This window comes from Poecile atricapillus, chromosome 4 (genome assembly GCF_030490865.1).
Source record: "Poecile atricapillus isolate bPoeAtr1 chromosome 4, bPoeAtr1.hap1, whole genome shotgun sequence".
Lineage (NCBI taxonomy): Eukaryota > Metazoa > Chordata > Aves > Passeriformes > Paridae > Poecile > Poecile atricapillus.
Genome location: NC_081252.1, coordinates 8,048,598 through 8,069,708, shown reverse-complemented (window position 1 = coordinate 8,069,708; position 21,111 = coordinate 8,048,598). Strand labels below are relative to the sequence as shown.

The 21,111-nt window shown below is 38.6% G+C and overlaps 1 protein-coding gene across 1 annotated transcript; it reads right to left on the bottom strand.

Moving 5' to 3' along the window:
* Nucleotides 1-4,150: 4,150 nt before the first annotated feature.
* On the bottom strand, nucleotides 4,151-19,950 carry MYOZ2 (myozenin 2). Its single transcript, XM_058838955.1, has 6 exons — nucleotides 19,793-19,950; nucleotides 19,144-19,247; nucleotides 13,934-14,103; nucleotides 12,377-12,506; nucleotides 10,795-10,978; nucleotides 4,151-4,579 (listed from the first exon to the last, which is right to left on the bottom strand). Exons 2-6 carry the CDS (start codon nucleotides 19,217-19,219, stop codon nucleotides 4,348-4,350), a joined length of 792 nt encoding a protein of 263 aa, XP_058694938.1. The 5' UTR covers nucleotides 19,220-19,247; nucleotides 19,793-19,950; the 3' UTR covers nucleotides 4,151-4,347.
* Between the last annotated feature and the right edge of the window lie 1,161 nt (nucleotides 19,951-21,111).

The window sequence follows — 21,111 nt, the reverse complement described above, 5'->3', positions numbered from 1 at the left end:
TCTGACTGCTCCCCTAATTTGGGATATTTTGATGTAAATTAATGAACATCAATACTAACGGCACATGCTAGAATTCACATGGTACTTTAATACATGGCTTTGGGGAGACAGGAAGTATTTCACAGCACTGACAAATCCTTCTTTCCCAGATTTTTGATGGTGCCCAGTTGAAGATATTTATAGAAAGAAATGGGGTAAGTGTGGGGTGATCTTACACACTTCCTATGTTCCAGGTGCAGATCCCATAGTAGCCATTATCCATAATAGGCATAGTTACCACTATGAAGTTGTTTATCCTGTTTTGAAGTTATTAATAGTTTTTGACCCATAGCATCTTATAGCACCAGATTCCACAACCAGGCATTTCTTGAAAAAATATTTATTCCGTTAATTTAAATGTTGGTTCCTTACCATTTTATTAAGAGTCAGTTTGTTCCTGTGTTATTGTTCCCTCATCATCTTTTCCATACCATTTGTGGAGACCTCTGTCATAACTTCCTTTATTTGTGTTGAGATAGTTTAATTACTGTGTCCTTGCAGTAAAGTTCTATTTGTCTTTTTGTCTTCTGAGTCTCCTCTATTGTACTCTTAAGCCGTGATAACTTCTTTTTCTTTTTGGAGAGAAGGGTTAGAGTGGTGCAGCAGTTTTCCTTGCTCTGAACACTTAGTCTGCAGGCTGTTTAAAATAATGCATTATTTCCTTGGAAGGATTTCACCCTTTCAATGGCCATTTAATTTCCTTTTAGTAAAAGTATTTTACGTGCAATTTTTTGTTTCTTAAACTCTATCAGTCTGCTGACTGCATTTTGTAACTGTTTTTTAAAATCTATATTCTAACACCCAGTTACATAACAGCTCTGTGGCAAACACACTATTTATAAATCATTTAGATCACTTTTTATTTGGTTTTGAACAGTACGTAGCCTCTGGGAATAATGAAGGAGCCAGTGCTACGTGACTTGTCAGCCTTATAGGGATCTTCTGGTGTTTCTGTCTAGTCTGTTTATAATTTATGGGCCTCACAATGAGAAATTCTAATCTAACATATATGGGGGTTTATGCTCCACAGTCTCAATGTATTCCAGAAAGTCTGTTTTTTCCTCTTGGTTGTTCTGCCCAGAATATTTTGTGCTGATTAGTAAGGCCATCCATTTAAGAGCTGAGGTAGAGTGCAGATTATTCATGTCTGGTCTGAAAATCATTTTAAAGGGATCTAATTAGATACGGGCTCATTTCCCCCTGCATTTCCATGCAGTTTCCCAGAGTATTTCTAAGGCATGATTAGGGTTGTTAGCACTTCACCATATGTAAAATGCAAAAGAAACTACCTACACAGTTAGACCCAGCTCTGTAATCCAAAATACCCACTCTGATGCTGAATACAAAGTACAAATTCTGATTGCAAATGCATGTTTGCAATGAAATAAATACCATGTACAAGTTCTGTCTGCACAGAGGGCAGTGCCAAAACCTCTGATTTCACTGGGAGTAGAATTCTGTCTCCAGCGTGTTTTTCCTGCTTCTGATTGAGACAATGTGTATTAAACTAATTTAAACACAGGGATACTTTGAGACAATAGAATAATAATTTATTTCCACAACTGTCAGTTGTATGGATCATGCAGCAGGGAAAGCAGCCAAGACATGCTGACATATTTCAGACTTCTAAGAAGGGAGCATGCAGTTAGTTCTTTTTTTTTTTTTTTTTTTCTCCAGAGCAGACAGTACAGGCCATGAACCCTGACTTTTCATGTCAAAAGAGGTTTAAGGTTCATGTTTTAAAAATCCCTTATAGTCATGGAGCTAGTTAGAAACGTACATCTCTTATTTATCTTTTTCATACTGCGATCATAGGGTATTTTGTATAGACTGGGATATAGCACATGTATTTTCTCAATTCAACACTTTAAGTGAAAACATTTACATTAATTTTTGAGTTCCCTTTATACTGCTGCAACAGGTACCTTAATGTAAATAAAAATGAGGTGAAAGGACTTTGGGAACAAAGACTTTTAGGGGTTTTTATTGTATATTTATTCTCACCATACTTCCACCTTCTCACCATACGCTTCAGTGCTTTTCTCTTTTTGAAGCAAATATGAGTGTCTTGTCATATAATGTACGTGGTGTTAAATGCACTTTTCCTGAAATACTTACAAACTTGTGTTTGTTTCTGTTTGTGTAAATCTGTTGTGTGTTTTCCCATTCAATCTCTCCTTGCAGCTGTATTTGTTACAGCTAAAAGAAGCCTTCAGGAGCCCCCCTACAGCTTTCCTTTGGTTATAGGATACATTTCAAGTGCAATATAACAGTCTGAGGAAATAAATGCAAGTCCTAAAACCCAATGAAGTTAACAGTGGACTTCTGAATTCCCAGTCTTACCAAGAGATGTTCCTTTGTGGCGAACGACTTGGGTTTTGGCAGAGGGATTTGTTTATTGCAGTGGGACTTGCACAATGAGGCTCCATCCAGGCTGATGCAGCCAGGGAACATTCCTGGACACTGGCACTGGCTCCTGCCTGCTGTTGAATGCTTAGCACATTGCACAGCCCTCCCTCTGCCAATTAGCACTCTCCCAAACCCTTCCCAGGCACGGTTGAGGAGTTTAGAATGGCCCCTTCCCAGCAGGTGGTTTGGCACAAGCCCCTCAGTACGGGAAGGTTGAACGGTGTGCCTGAGACTCTTCCCTGCCAGCTGAGCTTCCAGGGAGAGCTCCAGTGCTTGTAGCTCTGTGGTGGCAGAGCTGAGAGACAGGAGGCACAGGGCTCCTGTTCTGCAGCTAAAGACTGAGCTGAGAGGGGAACAGAGCTCCCGGTTTTGTGGTGACACAGCTCCTTTGAGAAGGCTGAGGCAGAACGTAAGGGCTGTTGGTAATTTCTGTTGCTCAGACCTTTGGCTGAACACGTCCATAGCAGGCTCAGCACCTCTCAAACATCTGAAGCCTCCAGAGCTCGTTCTGTTCCAGTGGATTCATGGATAAACAGGGAACTAAAATTGCCATTATGTGTGCTGTGTAAGAAGCAAGGTGGCATGCTCTGCATGTATAGCTTATTTTTTACGCAGAATACAGTAAAAATTATTTATTCCCCCTTCACAGTCCTCAGTGTATATGTGCTATGCACCAATTTTCTCACATTTCTCTTCAAACAGCCTTATGAATGCTCATAAAATACTAATTCCTCCAGAACTTGTTTGCATTATACCTCACCATAGTTTTTATTATCTTTAGTCTAGCATCTTTGGCTTTGAAGAATTCATATTTGGTCATTGTTCATTTAATGGTTGTACAGTATGGACAGTTAAGATTCCCAAGATACTCCCTTGCTAGGAAAGTGTTCTCAGTCAATGAGGTGGATTTTTTTTTTTTTTTTAATTTATTTCTTTATTTCTTAAATCTGTTCAGGACCTGTACATTTATTTGTGAAAATTGTGTGACAAAGTAAATTAAAGGAAATGGATGGCAAAATATCCTTTGCCAGCTACCTGCCTTGAAGTGACATTTGAAGAACATGTATACTGATATTTATAAAATGTCAGAGCTTGTCGGTATATCAAGAGCAAAGACTCTCTCATGCTTATAAGTCCCAGTATAGATGTAGGGGAAAAGATCTATGACATTTCTTTCTAGTAAGTAAAGCATTTGTGCTAACACAGCTTGGTGATACTATTTTTGTATGTTTGACATAACCAGTCATTGCTGGGCTTTTTACTTGTGAATAATACAAACATTCTAGACATCCAGGAAATACCTCTGTACTCTTTCATCCCAGTACGTAATCCTTGTCATTGCCAAATTTACTGAGTTTTCTGTAAACAAATCCAGGTGACACAGGCACGGATGTGCATCATAACAGCTGAGGAAGAGTCAGAAAGGAGGAAAATGGCCTGAACTTGCTGTCACTGAAGTAATGACACGATTCTTACCTTGGGCCAAAGGCAGGGTTTGGGAAAAAGGTTGATTTGTCAGAGCTTATCTTGAGCAGGCAGGACCTGGGGTGCATTAAATGCAGAGTTTGCTTGGTTGTATTCCCTAAATTACCGTGCCTATCAAGGTCACTTCATTCTTCTTGGTACACTTGTTCTTAAATGACATGCAAAGATTTCAGAAAGTAAAAGAACATGTAAACACAAATAGAAAATATCACTGTCATATTTTCCAAGTTACTTTATTTAGCTCATGTTTACAGATGAAACTGGGTGCCAGAAAAGAGACACTGCATCCCACATTATTACTTATACTCCAGCTTCCAAGGAAAAATTTTGTCAGTAGGCTTTATTAATATTTGGACCAAAAATTCACGGATGTGCAGCTTTCAGCATTTTGTACCATGTAGAATGCAGCCTCTCTCACAGGTCCTCTGTTTCTGGAACGGTGTTGGATTCTGCAGGCTGAATGAACACTACAGGGATATTCTCAGATGTCCATCCTTTGGGAGTCCTGTTGAAGGATCTTCTGGCAGCAAGAGGGTTTGCAAGGATCATGAATCTGGGATCGTTTAGCATCAGCATATTATAATCTGGTACCTTGAATTTAACCAGCTTTGATGCTCTCTCAAAACCACCAAAGGGAGTGGCAACTCTGTAGATATCAGAGAAATAAAAGTTAAATGTGATTTTAAAAATACTTTTCCTGCCAGAAGCTGAAAATAACAGATTTTTGTTCCAATTCCTTGTTTACATTTTCAAGCTTTGGAGAAAAGCATTCAGATTTTTTTCTGGGAAATTCTCTTTAAGATCTGATTAATTTCCCCTTAGATAAAGCTCAAAGCCTTTTTTAAAATTCAAATGGATGGAAAAGCCGAGAGAAAAAGATGTTGCAAGAAAACCCTGTAACTGGTGAGTCACAGTTACTAAACTTATTTTGTTGGTGATAAGTTGATAAGTCTGAAACTGTAGCTCAACACATTCTCTCTAGCAAGTAATTAGTTCAGAAACTTCTCACCCCATTTTCTCCTCTCCTCAGCTGCTTTTTCCTCCCACTACGCTGTGTTTCAGCACCATATTGTTGTACCAGTTAGAATGTATGTGGGTTGTGCTATAAACTCGGGTCACTTCTGTGATCTGGGTTAAACAAAGGCCCTTCAAAACAAAGGAGCACTTCAAAATCCAAATTATTTCAACAATTTGGTTTATAACAGTGTGCTCGAACAGTTGCAGCAATACAAGTGAAGAGAAGGAGTGGAGCTTAATGAGTGAAGCAGAAAGGAACAGCCAAAGACAACAGGCTCTGGAAAGGAGGGAATGGGTGAGGACTTGATACACCAGCTTTGTTTCTGAAGAAAATGTTTATGTAACTAAACCTTGAAACACTGTTCAGCCAGCATTTTTCATGTTATTTAAATGTAAATTTTCCCTCAGGCAGTAAACCTGAGAAACTGGAAGATAAGGAATACTAAGCTGGAACTGACTTTCACATGCATTTGCAAATAATTTAAAACAACAGTATTTCCAAATACCTCCCCTGATTTTCTGTATATACAGGTTTCAGCCTGAAAAAAACCCTTGAGTTTTCCTGTCACTTCTTCCAGCCTCCTTTGTACAAACAAACAGACTATGGTATGTGCTCTGCATTTTAATCAGCTGCATAACTTTGCTGGGATATTTTCTAGCCAGTGAAGAGTGTCAGATTTTTAAACTGCACAAGAGCACCTGATTTCTGCAAAACCAGATATGCAGTGGCATGAGAAAATGAGTTTTTTTGAGTAGGAATTTCAGCACCCTTGGTATATTTTATGTGAGGTATAGAAGAACAGATCTGAGGGAATATACTTCCAGTGGCTTCAGGTATAATAGCAGAAGCCCAGAGAAATTAATACCAACAGAAACTAAAACAGATCATTTGAAGGTCTGTCTAGAATTTTCAGCAGGATAGAACCCTTAAGTTTTGTACTAAGAATTAAGTACACAGACACAAAAAGATTAGTTCAGAAAAATGCATCTGTGACATAGAAGTGGTGGTGCTCTGTCATTACGTGGATGATTCACTGCATTTTGGTAAGAGCAGCATTTGTTGAAGGGGATGGTGTTAACTCCAAAGCATCAATCCTGGGAGATATAAAAAATCATGCAAGCTCTGGGCTTGCACCCTCCCTGAGAGAAGAACACTGCTTTGGATTAAGCTCTAAAAATGTATCTCAAATGATGATAAGACAAGATGTTGCAGCAGCAGCCAGCCCAGGCATTAAACTCTCTTGAGGTCAAAGGAAATTGTTTATCCAAAGTTGGTATCGAGCCTGTGGTATCAAGCTCTTCTTGTGGGGATGTCTTCTAGGTCACAATGTCAACAGGGATACCGTATGATACTGATTAAAAGTAATTGCTTGGTAATTGGCACAGAGTGAATGTAGTGATCTACATCTCACCGGATAATAAATATTGTTTTAATTGCTGCCCTAATTATGATACACATTCTCACATTGTTGTGATGTTTAATTATCATTGATATGTATATTAAAGGGATAATTAAAATAAACAGAATTATAATAGTTGTATAAATTGCTAAACAATTCTGTTGTCTAAAACATCCTCTTTGTGGTATTTATGGGTTTTAAATAGAGAATGTTCCTGTATGTAACAGAAACAGGAGGGCTTTCGTTGGAAATTCAGGTATCTTCTGTGGCAAAATACCCCCCTGTAGTTGCTATCCAAAGTCTGGCCTCAGAGAACTCTGCATTCCTGCCTTATAGGCCAGGGGCACATGATGATTGACAGAAAGGAGAGTACAGTAATTGGCTAGGAGATGTTGATTTTCCTTCACAGCAGCAGTAAATATATTCTTGTGAGCAATAACTTGTCTGACAACATGGTGGTGTAATGACCTCTGTTGTGTGCACATCAGCTGGGCTACTTGAGCTCTGATTCATTGTATAGAAGCCTAAATCTCATGCCTGAAAAATTCCAGTAGTCATTGCTCATAATAAGGGTGGAAATGCTGGTTCAGAGCCATAGGAAATAGCACCAGGAAGTGTAACAGATTGTTTAATATTCACTTTGCATATTCCTAAAAAGTAGATGCTTGATTTAACAATAGCAAGCACAATCATGTTTATTTTTAGCTGTCATTTTAACAGGATTTCTTTTTAACTTTTTACCCTTAGTCTTTCTTATTGAACATTGTATTTTCTCAGCATAGGAGACTGCTTGTAGCTAATGATTTGGAAAAGTGAAGAAATGTTTTAACTGCATTAGATTAGCATCTCTGGTTACATAACCACAAAAAATGTGAGTTTCACATTTTAAAGCGGGATCATCATTCATAGAACATTTTGCTTATCGTTAATTCTGCTAAAAAATGAGACATAGGAGCAAAGACTTTGACCCTGCAAGATGCTCAGAGCTTCACGGGAGTTTAGTGCAAGAGCTAATGCTAATTTCACAGAGGTATTTGAACACTAAGGAATTGGCTAAGCACCCAGCTCCCACTAATCTCTCATCACTTCAAGTTAGCACCCAACATTTCTGTGAGACTCTGTATCTTAGCATTTTACAATAGACTTCAAAATCCATGAATCAATGAAAACAGAGCCCAGTCCAGATGGACTGAATTCCTGTAGTGCTTTTGAAAGAGTAGTCTTCTGGAATTGAGAAAGCTGAGCGAGAATTTATCTGGTAGGGGAGGCAGAACAAGTCTGACTTGCTTGTCCTATGTGAGTAAGATGTGGTGCTTTGTATGTTACTCATAATCCTACCTCTGACATTTTATCCAGCTCCAAGAAAGCAGATGGAATAAAGGTACTAATTTAAGTAATATTATAAACTCCTTAGCAAATGCAGATTCATGCTGCTTTCCCACAGATTAATTACTTGGTGCTTCCACACTGGTAAAAGCGACAAGAAAGTTTTTCACTAGTAAATGCTTTTTCAATCCTAATAGGAATGGATCTCCAAGAGAAGCCAGATGGCATGGTCTGTTCTGCTGCTTTTCTCTGCTAGCACAGATTCATTTTACCTCTGAGGAGGAGAAAGAGGAGCCTGGTGTTCACAGTGTGTTCAGAGCCCCTCTGAGCCCCAGTCCCTTCTGCCCAGCCAGGGCACTGCTGCCTGTCTCACTGCACAAACCCTCCTGACATTTGCTACCGTGGCTCTTCCTCCAGTGACCTGCCAGCACTGCAAGATCCCTGCAGCTTAAAATGAATACTAGACTCCAAAAAATACCTCTATGAATTCCTTATTTGTTTTAAAAAGTTCCTTAGTGTTATAAAAATTGTGCTGCTGCAGCATCCAGAGTCATCTTTTCACTGCTGGACAGTGGGGAAAAAAAATTGGATGCTGTTTAGTGCTGAAGATACTCTTAAGGTGTGAATGTGGACCTCAGTTCCAACACAGCAGACCTCCCTACCTGCTCAGGTTGTGCTGCTTTTCCAGTTTGTTGTGTAACAAGGAAAGCTGAAAGGAGCCTGAAATGGTTTGTAAAGTCTGAGTGCCACTTAGACAGACGCCAGTGAATGAACCGGGAAGGATCTCAGGGCCATTTCCCTTGGGAATCCTATGGCTCACGCTTGCTGTTAACCGCACCCCCTCCTGACTAATGGTGACTGTAGCAGTGCTTTGCAGGAGAACAAACACAATGGCACTTTAGTGGATGATGAGGCAGGATGGAAAGCCTAGATAGATACCTTCGCTGATAACAAAATGATGCCATTATATCACACTTTAATTGTTTAATACAGTATCATTTGCTTTCTCTCCAAGACTGCAATTAAGCAGACCAAGGATGCTGTGACCTAGATGCACAGAATGACTTAGTAGGATCTAGACACAGAAGTCCAGTTAGTCTTCTTCTGCTGGCATGGCAGTGTGCTGTTTTAAATCCCATCATCAAACACTCACTCTTCTGTGCATTTTCAGGAGTGTAGACATCTAAGTCATGGCTGTAAAATCCTCTCCAAGACATTATTATCTTGAATTTTAGTTTTTCAGATTCTCCATTTCTTTTTGAATCTGCTAGAAAACATAAGTCTATAACAGCAAAGACCACCAGCCATCCTTCTCTACTGGATATAATTTTTTTTCTATGAGAAGGAGACTTGTGGTGAGCTATGTTTATTTTTTGGATTGATTTTACCAGTTTCACAGCCTGGATTTATGTGCCAAATTTTAGTTTTTTATGGCAGTTACAAGGGGGAATATTGACTTTTCCCTTATAAGAATGCACATATGTTCAAGAAATTCAGACATCCAAATGGTGAGTCACGGTTCTGCCATGTCATACATAAAGAAACTCCACATAGAAAGAAATCCAAATAGTTAGTGTTGTAAAGAGGGCAGCTAACAGAACACAGGGCCACAGAGACAGCCTTAAAATCCACAAAGAAGCCATCAGACACCGTCTCAAGACACATATCCCTGTTAATGGAGTCTCTGTGCCCTGTCTGATGCTGTCCTTCACAATAATGACTAGCACCTCTTGTAAGAGGGAGAACTGATTCTGTCTCCATCTATTTGTATCTTCAGATTTTTTTCTTGAGCTATTTATTTATTTATTTATTTTTAATTTATGTTTTTTTAGGTTACAATAAGCACAGTACATAAACTGTGCTGTTACTGTTCTGATGTTGGCAGCTGTGGCACAGCTCTGACTTGGATTTGCTATTTTGTCTGCCGGGAAGAGCCTGCCTCACAGACTCAGTTATAACATGGCACTGTATATTGCTGCTAGGAAATCAGAACTAATACAGTGTCTGCAGTGCCAATTTGGGTGTTGAATTGTGTGATGTTTTAGTGCTTGCACTCATAGTTGAGGCCCACATCAACATCAGGAACACAAGTGATGTTTGTGGTATTTTTCTCTAAGTTTGTATTGCCATGAACAATTTTGTTGTTCAATAGATGCTGTCTGACCTTTTGAGGAGGGGTTTTGGTTTGGCTCAGCTGTCTAGAACTCAGCAGGGTTGTCCATTACTTCAGTAAATAAAAATAGTGTAGATGTAATGAAAGAAAGTAAAAGACACGAGTAAGAATTTGCTTTAAAGCTTTCAAAACTCAGTGTTGTCCATGTAGCTAGAAGTTCTAAGGAAAGCCATGATACACTAGTTACTATGTAAGTAAAACAATGTTTAATCTGTTAATTTGTTGCTGAAGGTTGTCAAATAAATAAAAAATGTTATACAGCAGTAAAACAAAAGTGTGAGGGATTAGTTGTGGGATAAAGTTCATTGCACCATCATTGCCTAAAATGAAACCATGACAGCTGTATTAAAAAAAGAAACAGAAAAAGAGTACTTTGCATTATACAACTTAGAAACAAAGTTCTGTCTGAGAGATCTGACAATAACATACCTACTGAAGTCAACAACAGGCGTCCTGAAAGGACTTTGAAGCTCATATTTCCAATTTATTGAGTGCATTGAATCACAGAATCATAGAATCATAGAGTGGTTTGGGTTGGAAGGGCACTTAAAGATGATTTAGTTCCAACCTGCCTGCCATGGGCAGGGAGACCTTTTGCTAGATCAGGTTGCTCAGAGCTCCATCCAGCCTGGCTTTGGACACCTCCAGCAATGGGCATCCACAACTTCTCTGGGAACTGGATTCTGATCCTTTCTTTCTTTCAATATTTTTTTGCAATTTAGCTTCTATTCCTAATTCTACAGTTTGAATTTGAGCCCATGCCTTAGAGATGGACTAATCTGCTCCTTAATGCTCTTGTTTACCACTTGTAATCTCTGTGAGTGTTCATGTTTATGCATACACTTGCAAACACAGGTGGTAGGGTTTTTAAAGCTGGTGTAAAAACATTTTATTTCACAGTAATTTTCCTCTGGTCAGTAAAATTCAGTGTTCATTCAGGGTTACCTGTTAAAGCTCCTGTAGTCAGGCAGTTCCGGCTTTGCTTCAGGTGTAAAAAGTTTAGGATATAAAGCTTCCAGCAGTTCTGGGTCATCCCTAATGGCTTCTATCCAGGGAGACTGGTAATACTTTGGCACAGCAGTAGTGTTGAACTTTTCAGGAGGAATTTCTTTCAGTGGTCCAGAATATCCTGCAGTGTGATCAAGGTAAAATGATTATAATGAGTCTTTGTGTGTTCTGCTTCCTTGCCACCATTCTGCATTGAGCAGGAACTAACACAGCAGAATTTCTCAGCGAGTTAAAATGAACAGTTGGATAAAGTCACCAGACCACAGCTACACAGAAACAGAGATCTGGCAGGGGAAATTTGTAGCCTTTTAGATAGGTAACTGCTCTAAAAGAAGTATTCCAACTTCTTTTGAAGCTACATTTATTTTGTTTTTTTATAAATTTGCTTCTATTGTAAGCATTTGTTTGAAACCAGAGAGTACCTACACAGTCCTTGGGCTAAATTAACAAAAAGATGTTGAAAAGAGACCATTGATTAAAAGTAAGATAATTCTACCTCTTTGAGTGAAATTTTCCACAAGTACATCTACATCTCAGTTTTTAAATGAATGCTATTTCATTCTTTAAGCCTAAATCTCCTCATGACTTACTCTGACCAGGGCTTTTTTCCCTAAAGAAAGGCTTGAAGATTTGTATCATGTCTTAGCAAGGGAAGTTACCTCTGTTTGCATTGTGTTTGACCAAGAGATGCAGAGCCTCAGCAGTCACCAGCAGAGCAGGACTGACCTAGTTTACATGGACTGGAAAAGGTCTGCACAAAACATGCATTGAGTAATTCTGAACAAAGAATGAATTTGTAAAAACCACGGTCTGCTCATGGATAATTCATAAACAGGAAGAAGGGCTATATCACTGAATAAATTAATTAAAACAAATTAGCCTTCTCTAGTCTTTAAAGAATACAAAATAAGGCCTTCTTGTAATTCACTCCTTTAAATAAAGCCAACAGTACCCTCACAGTTAAGGATTTAAAAAAGAACAGTTTATGCAGCCAGAGGCAAATTCCTTTTAAAGTTACTCCTCTCTAAAGGGTTCTAGCAAAACTTAGTGGCTTTGGATTTACATTTATGGATAATTAAACTACAATGAATAGCTTGCTGACTGTTGAGCAGGGTGTTGCATATTGGAAACAATGGTTGGGTGAAGAAAAATCAGTATATAAATGTGGTTTTAAATCAGAGGATTTCTTTGTCAATGTTTTTAAGGCCTATATATATGGGAGCAGTCTCTCTTGATATTAAGATACGTTTTCAATTTAGAGAGATGTAGTACAAAAGGTAAATCAGATCTTTTAAAAATGAACACAACCAACTAAGAGCATCACTTTACACTTCTGGGAGAAGTTCTGATTCTAATATTTTAGAATATTAATTATATATTATATATAATTATCTAATATTTTAGGTCTTTTTCTGATATTAGTCCATTAGTCCATCCTTGTTGAGGATACTGCCTTAAAAATGGTCTTTGCTGTGAAATGAGACTGAATGTGTTTAGTGTCTGTGGACTCACGTATTACCTGGGGCGATGTTGTCAGGATGCGGAGGGCTGCGGGGGTCAGGCGTGTTGGGAGGTGTCATCGGGGCATGCTGGGGGATTCCTTCCACACTGAGGCCGTCCATTCTGACACTCTGGATGGGCTCTCCACGCTGCATTCAGACAGGAAGAAATAGCACTTCAGGCATGGGATTCTCTGGGGAGGCTGCAGTAATGCTCTGATTTACAGCCCAGATCTGATTCCCAGCGCGTACAATCCTAAAGCACGCTGTCCTGCTGTTTGGTACAGTATTCCCTTCACACTTCAATTGCCTAAGTAACCAAAAATGAGCATTTTTTTCGGTCACTAGACACTAGAAGCTGTTCTGTGCCAGACAGAGCATCCATGCTACCCAAAGGGTCAAGAAATCTGGCAAGTTTGAGCCCTTTGAGTTTCAAAGCGTTGATTCTTCAAAGCAACTCTTCCCTATTGGTTGAAAACTCGCTGCATTTGTTGAACTGCTTTTGTTTGGGATTGTCTTTTCCTTTATTTGTAGCAGAAATAACAAATTCAGTGCAGGTCACTTTCTGGAGATTGATGATATGCTGTTATTTTCCACCCTCCTATTGGGATATCGGTTTAAGGAAACATCTGAAGGCTTAATCATTGTTGCATAAATATAGAATTAGAGTCTCATAAGAAGTCAGCATCTTATTTTAGCTATGACACATAGGCTAAAACAAATTTAAATATAGACTGGTTTAGAGTAAGAGTTTCTTGAAGTAGGAAAGCAAACAAATAATACTTGTTTAAACTTGAAACAACAACAAAGAAATGATCAAGGCAGAATGTTTTCTAGTCATCCTGAAGTAGGTTAGAAAGATTAACTTTGGCAGGCGGAATCCTAAAGATGATGCAGGCACCACCAGCGGTGCTAAATAGACACTTAGGGGAGGGAACAGGAGCCAGAGGCATCATTTTTTCATATGTTGGAATGTCGTACTGACTGTAAACCATGTGTACTCTGTGGTTTTGGGGGGAGAAGTGGACTAGAGGGAAATGGATCTGTCAGACTGTAGCAAAATCATGGAATTGTGTACAGAATTCTGACAAGATTGACGGTGTGCTCAGAATTTATCTGTGTAGCTTCTAATCCCTCAATAGAGGGAGAAATGGGGGGACAGTATTCATAGACGGGCTTTTAAATAATAGTGTTTAATAATAGCCTTGGGTGCTCAGTGGAGTTATTCAGATTTTTTTATACAGGATTTCTTTTGTGCAGATATATTTTTAAAAGGCAGATTTATCAAAGCTCAAACTTGATCCCCTTTTATCCCAGTGTAACTTAACTTCTGGTGAGCAAGTGATCAAAGATGTTGGAAATATTTATATCATATAAAAAGAAATGTAAATTTAGTGTTTTTATTTTCCTATGGGATCTCAATTAATAAAATACAATTGGCTCACTTCTTCTTGTCCTCATTCTAGAACTTAGCTTTTATTTTTCCTGAAACTACAGGTAAATCACACACAATGTGTATCGTGAGCACCCAAGGAGCCCAATGTAGAATCACTAAGAAGTCATTGCAAAATACTCACATTTCTTGGCTTGTTTGCCACGTAATGATAATTTTCATATGTGTATTTGTCAGATCTCCGCTGGCGTCGCTTGAAGAGCCTGGCCCCTCTGTTGCTGAGCGTTGACAATTCCTCCACCATGATATCTCTGGGCGTGCTGACCTTCTTTCCAAGATTCAGGCTGGGTGAGACTGCAATGCAATGGGTAAGTACAAACCTCTGTTTGTCTGAAATGTCTGATATTCCATGCCCTGCACCTGAAATCCAACACATGTTCATGCATATTTTGTTAGCACATAGCACGGTGTCACATGGTGTTAGTGAAATTAAGCCTTCTTCCAGAATTTTGGGGGAGATTATTGAACACCACAAACCTGAATTTTCAAAGAGGATAAGCACCTCAAGCTCCAAATTAGCTGTTATCAAGATAAGATTTATAGTGTCCTACACACTATATTAATAGCAGGCTAGTAAAAACTGGCTTCTGCTGAAACTGGGAACAAAACTCCTTCTTATCCCAGGTTCCCACATCAAACCTTCAGTTAAGTGTCTGCATTGGATAGATTAGAGATAACCCCTTTTAAAAATACCTACCAGTCTCTATTAAACACCATTTTTAAACTAACTCTCATTTTTAAACTTAAAATAAAGCCCAAGGTGTGGAAAATGAGAGTCCTAACAAAGAACTACAAGGTGCTTCTAGGAATTCATTAATTTAGAACATTTTGGCTTTTATTCTCTCTAAGAGGAAACTGAAGTACTGGATGAGTATTTCTCTATTCACCACTTGGGGAAAATTTCTTCTATGTCTTTACTCATATCCTGTGGAATTTGAAAAAGAGAATGCATAAGCAAGGGAAGGGGAGATCAATCAGGATCATAAAAAAGGAACTCTGAATGTCAGAATTCCTGTGGTCATCTTCATGGTGGTGTTCTGGAAGCTGGGATGTTGGTGGCACCAAGCAAGGAATTGCTTAGTGACTGAACTCTCACTGAATGTCCTCAACCTAGAGATGAAACTTAAACCTTAGAATACAGAAACTTAAACACTGAATAAACTATTTTCTGTTTGTTTTTGCTTAGAATGTTGCAGAATTTAAGAAATATAACAATAATAGGGCATTCTATGCTTCACATATTCTTATGTTCCCCAGGATGTGAAATTATGAACTTTGACATGTATTTTATTACATTAAAAGGAAATGAGGACAAATTATACATAATGTGTGCCCTGCTGTGAGACTAAGCAGACAGGAGGCCCAGTTTAAAATTAACATTACAAATTAATTAACTGCAGAAGGTACCTAATGCCAAAGTCAATATTGCATATGAAGGGTTTTGTTTTGAGTAAACGGCATGTTCAGCCTGGCATGTGTCTCCTAGTAACTTTATATTGGAAAAACAATGTGATGTGCTGACATTTAGGAAAACTTAATGGAGACAGGTATATTAAATATTTAGCTGAAGCAGGATGGACAAGAGTTTTCCACGTAGTAAATCAAACAAGTTGATGGGCCCTGGAGTGCATCACTGTTGATCCTTTTCTGTCCATACTAATTTCAATTGAATGCTTGCAGTGGATTTCAGCAGAGCAAGTGCAAGTTAACTTTATCATGAGCTGGATTGTGCACTTCTCCTTTAAAAATAGTGTGTGCAATAAATCCTAACAACCTCTTGTTATTTAAGAGCTAGTTACAAAACAGAGAGTTCTTAACATGGAAGAAAATGACTCAGCTTGCCCAGTGTAGCCCTATCAGTGACTGATAGTGGTGGGATTTTGGCTCTGACATGGAGATAACTGCACTGGTTATTGGCCTGTGGCCTGCAGTTTACACCTCAAGTCATATTTTTGTTTTATCATTTCTCAAAATGACTGTGGGGGTAGAGACTGCTGGATGGTTTTATGTTAGTAAGAAGTAAGAAATTCACCCCACGGATCAGCAACATTTTCAGACAGAAAAGCTTTTGTTGTTTGTACACGGAATGGGGAGCGTGCACATCCTCAGAGACCGGGGAGCCAAGGCAACTGCCCAGCTCTGTCCAAAGCACTCGGGATTCTTCTGGGACACTCTGGGTGTTATCTATTTTGGGTCTTGCTGTTCCCTTACATACACACTGTTCTTGTTAATGTTAACTGAAGGCTCCAAGCTACTTTGTAAGCCACAGTTGTGTTCTATTGTGTATCCAGGCAGCATCCCAAAATCATAAGTGTAAAGTTCATTTGAATTCCTTGCCAAGTAAAATCTAATCATCTGTCTAGCTTTATGATGTGTCTAGGGATAGTTTCAGTGTCAGTGCAGATAAGGTGATGGAGAATGAGAGAAGGAGGACATTTAGGAGATGAGAGAAAGAAGATATTAATGTCATAGATGGACATTGCAAGATAATATTGAACGCTTAATTCATAGTTTAATCCTAATCTTAACCTTTTAGTTTCATTTCTTTAATTTGTTTCTGTCAAGTCCTTGTTGTCCTGTGCTTAAAATTACAGTGAATTGTATGTAAATATGATTTATATAGTTCCCCCTGGATTCACTACCTAATATTCCTTTAATCCTTCAGTGTACAATCTTCTAAATATCTTAATCTGGACTACAAAATTTAATAATAAATATTAGAAAGTGTGTTTGGTGTAGTATCATAAATAAGATCTTTTTAACTGCATCAGGAAAGACAGTTAATCATGTAGATACTGAAGAATGCATTTAAGAAGTAATATAGAACTGGACATGGGATTTAAGCGATGAGCTCTAAGGGTTTCCTTAAACATATATATTTACATCCAATTTTACCTTTAGCAGGTAGTCTTAGAAATGTTCTCATCAGCCCAAGTCTGACAAGTGACAAACCAAGGGCTTGAGGGGGTCACTGCATGTACCCACTGATTTATCAGGCAGTTTCTCTTTGGGACTATAAGAAGGTTTACAGTTGGTGTCTATTTCTGCAGTGTTTTATGATTCATTTTCTCTAAAAAATGGGACAAAGTCATGTCCCACAAGCCAACAGCAGAGGTGGACTTTCAGTCTTCACCAGTCTTGCCCAGGTGGTCTCAGACACTGCCAAAAATCTTGGCTGGTTTTGGGGTTTACCAACAAATGTTTCTGCTATGAATATCTTTTAACAAGGAAATGGAGAGTCACTGTTTACCTGAAAGCATTATAATAAAAAGGCCTGAAATAAAAATGGAGTAGGAATGCTTACACCATTCCAAGGTGCTAGGGTTTGTGTTACAGAGCCTTCTGTTATTGTGTACCTGTGTTAGCAGTGGAGAGTTTCACAGGGCTGTGAGACTGACTGGAACTGTACAATTAATTTTGATGTAATTACCAGTTGCAGGACTGTCATTAAGAATAGTGATTCCAAGCCCAGAAACCCAGCAGTTCACCTTCTAGATCTCAAATTAAGGTCATTGAATTAACAATTCGGGGCAAAACAAAATGTCAAAAATTAGTTGAACTGAATCTAGCCAATTAAATGCCAGATTTCTCCTTGGTTTTTCAGAGGATTTTTCAGATTTGGTCCCAAAGAACTGGCTTCTACTTTGTGTCACCACAGCTTTGGTTATCTTTCTATTTTCTATCCGGCTTCACTGAGCTTGTACAAATTTTAGTCTCTTATCATGCCCATTTCATGGACTTTCATTTTTTACTTAACATATAAATACCCCAAACATCCAGAGAAGAGTCAAAAATAGAATTTTTTGAAGAGATAGAATTGCCTTCAGTGGCCACATATCACAGCATATCTTGCAGGATAAACTGCTGTAACTATGAGTATGAATCTTGACAGCAAATCTGATAATACGTAAATAATAAAAGGGAAGATTATGTGAGGCAAATGTTAAGCATCAGTACAGATTATCCAGATACGCCAATGATTTCAAGGGCTGTATGCTACATTTATTAGTATTGCTATGAATAGTAGCAACATTTACCATGTGAAATGCCTGGTTCCAAACAAACATATGAAAGATTTTTTTTTTCTTTTTGCCCTGAAGAGCTTACAGGCTATTTCAGGCACATGTAGTGCTTGGGTTTACAATACCAAAAAAAAAAACCCCAAAAAAACCAGGGGTTGTAATGAAATCTGGAAGGACAGACTGGCTTTCAGATCTGAGTGCGTGTTCAGTGGAGAATGGAAATAGAAAAGAGGTATTTGCTTAGAAATAGAAACTTGAGAAAAAAAAAATCTCTGGAAATATCAGAAGGAGTAGGACCAGACAAACTCATAGCTTCTTGTTCTAAAAATTCTTTAGTCTCTCACCCTCCTCTTCATGCAATCACAGTGGTCATTGAGTGAGTGCAGAAACCAACCACAAGTTCTTTGAAACAAAAGTCCACTGTAAATGTTTTCAAAACTGGAATTCAATGTTCAATATTTTATCCCATGAAAGTGGTATAACTTTCATAAATCCTAAATATTAATGCAGCTCCCTGTGGTTGCAGTGAAGCTTGTGGGGTGCTTATCACTTTTAGAAAATTGGTCTTTTATGTAGATGGTAAAAAAGGTTTCATGGGCAGGATTGGAAGGCTCTCCAAAAGCATCCAGCACATGCCTAATGTGAGCCAAGCAGATTTGTATTCCCAGCTGAGTTAATTGCTTCTTGAGGTGTCATGCTAGAAGCATAACATCAAGAACCTGTTTTAGAAAATCAAACAACCTTCTAACAAGTGCCTGCATTTTCATCAGTGCAACTACAGAGAAGTAAAATTTCTGTCAAAAAAGATTAATTGGTGGCTGTGCATTAGAGAGAATGCCAAAAAGCTAGTAAAATGTGTTAGTTACAAAGACAAGATTTGAGAGGAACAGAGATGTAAAGATTTGTGTCTAATTTTTTTATCATTTATATAAAAAAAGCAGAGTGAAACAGAGAAAAAAAAATAGAGGGTACAGATCATGATGTTTCTTATAAGATAGCCTTTTAAAGTGGAATGAAGTCATGTTATTAACCCCAAACAATGTTCTGAAAGGCTATCCTAGCAGAATGTACATCAGCTGTTAGATTACTTCATTCCTCCACAGCAGTTGTTCATCTGAAAATAGCTTTCAAATGAAAAGAGGCAACTACAAAAGGATTAGTTACCATAGGCAGCATGATACTCCCACAAGATTATTTATGGCAAAACACCCAGAGACAAAGCTGTAAGAGAGTTAAACTCTATGATTAAAAAACTGTATTAGGGAGGGCTAGAGGACATTGCATATGCAGTAAGCTGGGTTCAGTGCTATACCATTTCTGTGTATTTCATCCATAATGGCTGATGCTTGCTCTTTCCTCTCTTTGGCCAGGGCAGAGTCTGATAACATTGTGATTTCCTGATATGGTTTTTCCTTGCTGCAAAAAAACAACACATTTTTATATTGTTGAGCCAGCGCGCACAGTTCGGCCAACTTTCATTTCCAACAGCCTGTTTAGAAGGGCTGAAGAGTGAAGTCAGGGGTTTCTGACTGAGAAATACTGCACTGCAAAATGCACTGGCAGTCCTTGCTTGCAGACAGATGTTAGGACATGTTTTGATGGATAGAAGATTCAAAGGAATGGACTTCGAGCTGGTTACATAAATTCTTCAGCAAAAATCAGTGTCAGTGGTATAGGCCTTCTCACATCTACTCACTATACTACAAGATGTAAATTCCTAAGTAATTTTAATTTACATCTTTGTTTATGTTTTCAGAAATGTCACATTTTGAAATTTGTTAATCTAAGAATCTGAGGAATGAAACTAGCTCCTCTGGCATCTTTAAAGAAGGTGCATTTCTGTCTAAGTAAAAATATAAACATCTTTAAAGTTGCAGAGTCAAGAGGTTACATAAATGTCTTGTATATGACAGTTTGTAGGACAGACAATGTCAAAACATTTCAGGAAACAATACACTTACCCTACTGTTTTGTTGTGCAGATAAAAAGCGATGTCAACCCTTTAGCTGAGGCTTCAGAAGTTAGTTATGCATGGGGATGACCTGCCTGGTCCTGGATGGTTTGTACCCTTGTGCTGGGATCTGCATGGTACCTAGTACTGAGACAAACTGGGGGGCTGATCCTCTCCAAAGGGGTTGGCATCCAGCTGACATCAACCAGTTATATATAGAATCCAACACTCCAGCCACTCATATCTTCCTGGCAAAAGAAGAGAACAGAAAAGATTCGGCTGCACCCACAACAAAGAGAGGTTATATCCCTTTCAGAGCTGATTGAAAATTTGATGGAATGCCCCCCCGGTAGCTGAAGAGATCATCTCCTCATCTTCTCATCACCCCTGAGAATTATAACCTGTGTGTTTTAATCAGGAAGGAGACATTTAAAAATAAGGCGTTAAGTGTATAGATAGGCAAGACTATAGCGGATGAGAATGGCATGGGCTAATCCTTCAGTGAAAGATGAAACCGTGCTTCTGTAGGGGCTGATGGCTAAAGTCAGTGGCAGATGGCTGATATGCAGAGGCTGCTCTGGAAAAGAAATGAGATTTTCTTCAGCATTATACGTGCTGGGGAGTAATTGCTCAACGAGCACACGCCTTGCAAACCGTTACTCAAAATCCCTTCACTTTCTTTGAGCATTAGGGACAAAAAACCTTCAGCAATTTGAAGCTCACTAATACCCAGCATTCCAGGACGGTGTTGTGTCATTTTATCACAGAAATGTGTGATTTGTAGTGCACAGATATTTCAAGACAGCAACAAACTTTGGACAGAGTAAAACAGTGGCAGAAGGGAACATTCCCCCCTTGCCCTTCTGTCTGAATGCAGCTAGATGAATTTTGGGGCAGTAAAAGCAAGGTGAAGTTCTTGTATTTCTGATTTGGATTTGAGTTTGTTCTAGGAAGTTCCTTTTTGTTATGGAAAATGATGGTCTTATTGGCTTGGAGGATTGATCAGAAAATTGCATGTATCCTGATATGACATGAGAAAGGAATTCTGACTGTAAAGGGAATCTAGAGAGTAATAAAAGAAACCAGCACAACGTGCAGACCTTTTCCAGCAAGACACACTTTGAGACAGATAAAATGTATGTGCCTGATCCAATGTCCTGAAAGTCTGCCTGTCTAACTGAAAAACTACATTTTTTTCCCTCAAGCTTTGTATTCCTTTTGCTTAGCTTTGCAAAACATATTTCTGAGATCCTGGCCATCTCTGCCCCAAAGAAATGTTCATTTTAATCCTTACCATCAGAATCAACCCGCTGCTATTGCTGATTGGTG

What these genes read in the sequence shown, in the direction of transcription:
- MYOZ2 (XM_058838955.1), bottom strand. Translation starts at nt 19,219, where the DNA reads ATGTTATCAGACTCTGCCCTGGCCAAAGAGAGGAAAGAGCAAGCATCA. An exon ending in GGATGAAATACACAGAAATG is followed by an intron (nt 14,104 to 19,143) that starts GTATAGCACTGA and finishes ATTGCATTGCAG; the next exon opens with TCTCACCCAGCCTGAATCTT. An exon ending in GACTACAGGAGCTTTAACAG is followed by an intron (nt 4,580 to 10,794) that starts GTAACCCTGAAT and finishes TGATATCTACAG; the next exon opens with AGTTGCCACTCCCTTTGGTG.